The sequence below is a fragment of the Lolium rigidum genome, chromosome 1, assembly GCF_022539505.1.
Source record: "Lolium rigidum isolate FL_2022 chromosome 1, APGP_CSIRO_Lrig_0.1, whole genome shotgun sequence".
Taxonomy (NCBI): Eukaryota; Viridiplantae; Streptophyta; class Magnoliopsida; order Poales; family Poaceae; genus Lolium; species Lolium rigidum.
Genome location: NC_061508.1, coordinates 62,887,642 through 62,895,600, shown reverse-complemented (window position 1 = coordinate 62,895,600; position 7,959 = coordinate 62,887,642). Strand labels below are relative to the sequence as shown.

The window sequence follows — 7,959 nt, the reverse complement described above, 5'->3', positions numbered from 1 at the left end:
CCAGCAGAGGCGCTGACACCTCCGTTTGGGGGATGCCGGTACTGCATCCTCTATTTGGGGGAGATGTTCCCACACCGGCACCCCAAAACCGGCGGCCCCGATAGATATTTTGAATTAAAATCACAAATAAATGCATAGAAAATCTAATAAAGAGAAGAAACATTCCATTCCACAAACTAATACATAATTGGAAACGTGGTTTACATGAAGATATAATTTGGAACATGATTTTTCACAAACTAATACATAGTTTGAACCATGGTTGACACAAATATAAAACATTGCAAAAAAAACTAAACCTAACTACGCCGGTCATCGCAGGTTTCGTGTGTTCGCTGCCAAGAAAGAACACTCGAGGGCACACTCAGTCACCCAAACTGGTAAATCCAGCTGGTGAGGGTGCCCCTGTTGATTCTTTCGAGGAAGAACATCCAAAAACATGCGTGCCAATATTCGCTGCGAAGAAACAACACTTAGTCGTCGTCCTCCTCGGCGCTGTTGCCGTGGTAGTGGCGGCGGCAACGCGTCTCGTCGAACACCTTGACGGTCATGTCCCTCTTGCCAAAGTAGGAGAACATGAGCACGAAGCCGGCTTCGAGGCGGTGGTAGCGCGCGATGTGGAGGTACATCTTGCCGCGCGCGTCGTAGATCACGTCCACGATCCACCGGCAGAAGCCACATGCAGCCTCCCGCAGATGCAGCGAGCTCGGGCGCTCATCGTCGGCGACGAAGTCGGCGAAGGTGTTCGGCAGCCTCTGGATGCCGTGTGGGTCGCCCTTGAGGACGACGACAAACTCTAACAGCACGGGCCCCTCCTCGTCCATGTTCGACGATGAAGACGACGGCGTCGCAGGCGACGGCGTGCGTGCAGCTCTACCGCGGCCACGACCACGACCACGGCCGTGACCTCGGCCTCGACCAGACATGGCGTCGTCTTTTCAGATGGTGGCGGCTAGGGTTGGGAAGAGAGGAGCTAGGGTTTGTGTGTGAGAGGGACGATGAGAGGCGGCCTTTTTTATAGGCCGTAGGGAGGCGGGGGAGCGGTGGCGCTCATTAACGCTGGCACGAAGAGCAAGGCACGCGCGACGGGACGGTTCGTTGCGCGTCTGCGGAAACTGCAACACCGCTGCGTTCCAATAACTCCCGTCGCGAGGTAGGCAACGGTTAGGTTAAAATTGAATGAGCCACTGACGCGTCGGCCCCGCCACTCCCCGCTGGCGTCGACCTTGTGATGTGTGGCTGACAGGGGGCTCTCACGCCTAAAATTTTCAGCCTCGCGAGCCCGATTCGCGCCTTTGGCGAAGGGGCTGGCACGGGGTTGCCGGTGATTCTATTGGGCTCGAAAATTGGCCGGCGCCGTTTGGGGGGCGCTGGTGCGAGTCCATTTTTGCTCTCGGCCCTCAAATCGCTATCGGGGCGTCAGTGAAGATGCTCTAAGGGAGCGAACGCTGCCAGGAAAACCTCTTTACGTTCTTCAAGATAACAGAACCAAAAATCAGTTCACAAAGCCCACCTTGCCCACATGAATTGGCAAGGGTAGCGAGAGGACCAGCTGAACAAACTTGGCTTGATAATCCTCCAGATTTTCTTGTACCTCTTCTCCGCAATGATATAACTATAATTTTGAATCCTCTTCTCCTCGTTGTGCAAAGATCTATTGAAGACATTAAACCATGGGCCAATATGTGCCGCCATGTTGACTCCCGCCTTGCTCTTCTTTCTTGGTGTAACTCGTACGATCCTCCTTGAGCTCCTCTTCCCTTCTCTCGGCTCCGCGTAGTCACAGTGAAAAAAAACTATAATTTCAAATGGATAAAGGGGTTTCAAGGCTTAAAAGAAATCCCACCTTGCCATTTCACCCCTTTTATCCCACAAGTTGAAGTTATATGATTTGCCACAATTATAAGTGGTGACTTCCAAAGTCTCTTCTCTAATACCACAAAGGATGCCTCCTGACTTGCCCAAGGACCCATTTCCAACACAAATTCATTACCAGGGCCCAAACAACTACTCTACCTCATATGCATGATGGCATGAGGCCTCCAATGATAGTAAATTGAATAGTCCGACGAGTCTGTGTGGGCAAAAACTGACACCGTCCTAATCGTTGAAAACGCCTGAAAGGAATTTAGTTCATTTCCCTTCACAAACTCAATCAAGAATTCGAATCTAGTTTTAAACATGAACTAACCCAAAACTGTTAAACCGACCAAATCGGTTTTTGCCCACCCATACTGACGAGGTTATGGTGCAGCCGAAAGCAGGATACATGATGCAGACATATATGTGTATATATATGGACAGGTAGTAAATTGTCAAAATTTGTACATTATTATTGACCTAATGTTGCCAAGCTGATCGATTGGTCCAGCCCATACGTTCATATCCTACCTTGAGCACATACGCCTGAAAAGGCGGAGACTGCAGCCACTGACCACATCATTTGAACATTTTGAATAGTTGGAGTGAGCTAGGCTGCTAGTTCAAGTGGATATATGCAAATATATATGTATGCATGTGTATGCGTGCGCGTTTAGTTGAGCCATCACCTTCTGATGATGTAACGATCTGTTAATTATGCAAGATAAAAGATAGAACGTGGTCGTCGTCCATCTTTGGCTGGCTAGCTAGCTCGGCAGGAGAGTTGACAACTTGACATTGATATCCACAGCAGACACGCCAACGGAAGGATCGTCGTCGATGCGGACGCAACATATGCTATAGACAACTAGCTAGTCGTCTCCTCGATCGGTCTGCCTGAACATTTCCGAGGGAGGCATCACACGTCCGCATGCATATGCATGCGTGATCAAACCGGCCAACTGTAAGAGCATCCCCGGCCGTTTGGGCTCCCCAGGCCGAAATCCGGCGTTATTTAGCGCCGGATGGATGAAGTTTTTGGCCTGGGGAGGCCCATTTTTCCAGCCGCGAGCCCATGGACGCGCACCCACCGCGTGCATAGCGACGGCGCAGTCACCGGGAAGGGTAATCGTCGGAGTTCCCTCGACGCATTGAACCGTCGCGAAGTGGACTGGAGAGCCGAAACGACTCGTCGGGAACGGTCGAAGTGGCCTCGATGCGAGAACCGCCATAATGGAGCACGAACTCCGCGGAAGAACAACCGCCGCTCTCTTTCGTCGAGAGACCTACATATACGGTTTCCGACGGCCGACGCCATTCATCTGTTCTCTCGTCACCATCCTCCGTGAACCATGAGTGATCTCTCTTGGCCATCGGACACCGACAGCGAGGGGAAGCCGCCTGGATGGCGACATTGGTGGGATAAAGCAGCATCGTCTAGCAGCGACGATTCCCCTCCGCCGGCCAGCGAGGACGACGACGAGGAGGACGAGGAGGAGGCCGAAGAGGCCAAGGAGCAGGCCGAGGAAGAGGCCGAGGAAAAGGAGGAGGAAGAGGCCGAGGAAAAGGAGGAGGACGACGAAGAGGCTGAGGACACTGACGAGGAGGAGGAGTCAACTTCCTCCGACGAGGAGGTGACGAGCCGGAAGCGTCGCCGCGACGACGATGAGGCGGGGCCTTCTAAGAAGAAGAAGTAGTTTAAGTTAGTTTTAAAGTTTTTATATGTAATTCTTATGTTTATTCGAATTATATTCGAAATATATATAATCTATCTATGTTGCACCACTTGAGAGTTCAAAGCTTTCGTTCGACGAGGGTATTGCCGTAGATCGGGAAGACGAGGGTTTTTCCGTAGATCGGGAAGACGAGGGTTTTGCCGTAGATCGGAGGCCATTGTCGCCGACAAGTTGGGGCCACGCGCGCTTTCGTTTCGTCCGGAGTCTCCGAGCGCTCCCCGGGGGGCCGGGGATGGCGTGGGATCGCCGATGAATTTAGGCCCAAATCCGGACGAAAACGAGGAACCGGGGGCGCGACTGGGCCGAATTACGCCGTCCAGATGGAAAAAACGCTCGCCGGGGGCCTCGTCGGGGGGACGAGTGGAGATGCTCTAACTTCTCCACAGGCTGCTTCTCCGATGATATATTCTACGGAGTACAAGAAGACCCGGAATTGGTATGTAGAGTCTTTGTAGACTAAGTTCACTAGCCAGTTGATCATGTCGATCCATGAAAGAAGTCGGTCTTATAAGTACAACCCATTGCCATCAACTGGAACCACAACCAGTATATGATCCCCCGCAGGCCCGCGCACACAAAAAAAAAAGCCCAGTAGATGATCAAATAGCTATAGCGTGCATACGTGTACATACACACGTGTGTACACGTACGGTGCTGTGCACAAGCGAAGGCGGCCATGAAGGGTCTTGTGCTTCTCGGCCTTGCGGTGGTGGCGCTCGCCGCCGGTGCAGGCGTCGCCCAGCCGGTGGTGCCGGCGGTGTTCGTGCTGGGGGACTCGACGCTGGACGTGGGGAACAACAACTACCTGCCCGGGGAGGACGTACCCAGGGCCAACGTGCCTTTCTATGGCATCGATTTCCCCGGCGTCGCGAAGCCCACCGGACGGTTCAGCAACGGCTACAACATCGCGGACTACATCGGTGCGTAGGTCTCATATATGCATGTGTTCATATGTGTATCGATGGATCATATGTTCAAATGAGGATCATGCATGCGTTCATGGATGCAGCTAAGAATCTGGGGTTCGAGAGAAGCCCTTTGGCTTATCTGGTGCTCAAATCGCGCAATTACCTCATCCCTAGCGCTCTGACGAGAGGCGTAAGCTACGCTTCGGCTGGAGCTGGGATCCTAGACTCAACGGTAAGCTAGTGTGACTAAAGTTTGCGTTTTTGGGACCATATGTTATAAGATTCTAGCAAACAAAGTGTTCCTAAAACTAATTCCTTTGGTTCATAAATAAGTTATGTTTTGGGTGCTGATGCTCTGACAGGGCTTCTAAAATGTTACTGCAGATGTCACTTAGAAACACTAGTTCTGTTGCATTGTAGGCACAAAATTTACACCCCCTCCCGTCCATAAAAGACAGTCTTAGATTTGTCTAAATTTGGATGATTTCAGAAAAATCACATGTACACACGGTTTAACGATTTTAGTAATGAAAACTTTGAAGTCTTAACAGGTAATAGGCCGTTTACGCTGTCGGTGGATTTGTTCCTACGCTTGTTGATCGTTGACCTGCTAGCTAGAGAGCACAACTACAGAGGCCTCTGTTTTTTTTTTTTTTGAAACAAGGGCAAAAGCTTTGCCCATTCATTGATTAAGAAAGGAGTTTACAAGAAAGTAAAAGTTTTAGACATAATACAAGTTTTACTCTCGCGGCATCAAATTACACAAATTTTTAGCACCCGCTAAAACCCAAAGCGTAGCTTCTTTTTTGATCCTCTCGAAGACGACTTGCGAAGGGGCACGCTTGTTCTTGAAAACTCTATCGTTTCTCTCATTCCAAATCTCCCAAATGATGAGCATGGCAAGAGACGACATACCCTTGCGGTTTTGCCCCGTAGATATCATGGTCCACCACTCCGGGAAGGAGAGACCCGCCCAACTGTTGGCATGAGAAGCCGGAATGTCGAACCCTTCTTTGGCCTTGTCCCATAGACGCAAGGTGAAGAGGCAATGGACTAGAAGGTGATCTACCGACTCCGTGCATTGGTTGCATAAAGGGCAAATCCCACAATTTGGCCACCCCCGTTTTGTCAAGCGGTCGGCTGTCCAAATTCTATTTTGGAAAGCAAGCCAGGTGAAAAACTTAATCTTTGGGGGAGCCCACATCTTCCACATGGATTTGTATAGGCTTGAGAGGGTAGAACCCAGAAATTGCAAGTCGTAGGCGGACTTCGTCGAATAGGCTTTGAGGCCTCTGTTTTTAACTTGGCACGCAACCATCGTCCGAGGGAGGAACGTGGGATCACAACCCCACCGAGATATATTACTCACATCACGTCTCATCACATGTAATATCAACAAAGGTATAAAGAGCATTGCGAGCTCCCTAAAGATGTTTATAGTTAATCAGGCAATCATCACAAGCCAACACCAAGCCCTCCAAATCACAACACGTTTCTAGATAGTTCCATTTTCTGTGTAAGCTAATCGCATCGACACGATCGCCATATTGCATCAATGTACCGATGCCAACACATGTGCACACACAACGAAATGGAGGCACCGGTATTTGTTCACTGCAGGTTCATCGTCAAGTCGGTTGCTGTATTTTTGGGCATGACTAAACTTCCGTTCCCTTGGCTTAGATCTCTACATGTTAGCCTGCTTGTCGAAGTAAAATCGCTCCTGTACATGATCTATGTCAGTCCGGAAGTCACTGTTACGCGCGGCTTCTGAATTTATGGTGATACATGGTTACACTTACATGTGCTCGCCTGTGTCTCAGTCACCTCTGACGCTATCTAACCCAAGTCCACCTGGAGACTAGAGATGCAAGGAAAATCTCGTCAAAACCCTAATAGTTTATTTTATGATTTCTAGTGTAATATTTGATCCAAATTTTAAACTAGCTTTTTTTCGAAAAGGGAAAACACCTCAGCCTCTGCATCATGATGATGCACACGGCCATTATTATTATGAAGTCTCAAAATCACATAGTACTTATTACAAAAGTCACAAATCACTCATAGTCACAAATTTTAAACTAGCTAGCTAGAACTGATAAAATAAACTAGAAGTGGAACTTTGGCCGGATCGCACTTAACAGGTTAAGTCTGCCCATAGCTCCATAGAAAAAAAAAATTCGACACAATTCTAACTCGACAATGTCTAGTTAGCCGAAGTTGTTGTAATTGCAGTCTAGTAATTAACCCATGTGCCTTGCTGCAGAATGCGGGGAACAACATTCCGCTGTCAAAGCAGGTGCTGTACTTTGCGTCAACCAAGGCAGAGATGGAGGCTGCTTGGGGAACCCGCAAGGTCTCCATGCTCCTAGCCAAGTCTTTCTTCCTCCTTGGCATTGGCAGCAACGATCTATTCCAAACGAACCCAAAGTCCCCAGCTGAAGTCGCCGCGCTCTATGCCACCCTCGTCTCCAACTACTCTACTGCCATCACTGTATGTAACCAACAAACATTCTAATCTTGCTACAGCAATTCATTTGAAACAAATCAAGCAAAACTACAATACTAAACTTCTTAATTTATGTGTAGGATCTGTATGGGTTGGGGGCGAGGAAGTTCGGGATCATCAACGTGGGCCCAGTGGGGTGCGTGCCACGGGTGCGTATACTGAATGTGACAGGGGCGTGCAACGACGCCCTGAACCTCTATGCTGCTGGTTTGGCCGCTGCCGTGAAGTCGGCGCTAACCACCCTGGCGCCAAAGCTCCCCGGTTTCGCCTACTCCCTTTCTGACTCCTTTGCGGTCTCACAGGCCATCTTCTCCAACCCGCAGTCAGTCGGTACGCTATGTCACTTACTAGAAGTGGATTGTGGTTTTTAGCGAAATTTGGTGATTCTTCCAAATGTTTAAACATTCTACATGATCTCGTATTTCTATTTTGAGTTTCGGGTAAAATGTGAGTTGACCAGACCATGATTTTTTTGAAGGGTTCGTGAGCTCGGACAGTGCGTGTTGCGGGAGTGGAAGGCTAGGCGCAGAGGGCCCATGCATCAAGAATGTCACGTTGTGCGGCAACCGAGACACGTACTTTTTTTGGGACTCAGTCCACTCCACACAGCGGGCTGCGGAGCTAGGGGCCAACGGAGTGTTCAATGGGCCGGCCCAGCTTACCACGCCCATCAGCTTCAAGCAGTTAGCCTACAATATATAATAATTTATTTCCTTCTAAAGCAAGAGATGATAATTTCCTTGAAGAAAAGATAAATGATACGAGACGATTGATTTACAAATATATTGTCTTCGGCGTGTAGTAGTGTTGTTGTTTTTGTTGTTGTTCAGGTATCAATGACCTCCTCTAAAAAAACAATATGTGTGAGCTGACTCTTTCCACGCTATGTTATTTTATTTCTTAAATTTATCTTCACCCCTTGTCTGATTAATTCATTGATCTTCAT

The 7,959-nt window shown here is 49.1% G+C and overlaps 1 protein-coding gene across 1 annotated transcript; it reads left to right on the top strand.

Moving 5' to 3' along the window:
- Positions 1 to 4,272: 4,272 nt before the first annotated feature.
- Positions 4,273 to 7,715, top strand: LOC124674285 (GDSL esterase/lipase At5g55050-like). The gene is made up of 5 exons (XM_047210327.1): positions 4,273 to 4,516; positions 4,606 to 4,736; positions 6,771 to 6,998; positions 7,094 to 7,343; positions 7,492 to 7,715. The coding sequence occupies exons 1-5, from the start codon at positions 4,273 to 4,275 to the stop codon at positions 7,713 to 7,715; spliced, it is 1,077 nt and encodes a 358-aa protein (XP_047066283.1).
- Positions 7,716 to 7,959: the final 244 nt, after the last annotated feature.

Coding starts and splice junctions, on each gene's coding strand:
- LOC124674285 (XM_047210327.1), top strand. CDS start 4,273: ATGAAGGGTCTTGTGCTTCTCGGCCTTGCGGTGGTGGCGCTCGCCGCC. Junction 4,517..4,605: donor CAACATCGCGGACTACATCG/GTGCGTAGGTCT, acceptor TCATGGATGCAG/CTAAGAATCTGGGGTTCGAG. Junction 4,737..6,770: donor CTGGGATCCTAGACTCAACG/GTAAGCTAGTGT, acceptor GCCTTGCTGCAG/AATGCGGGGAACAACATTCC.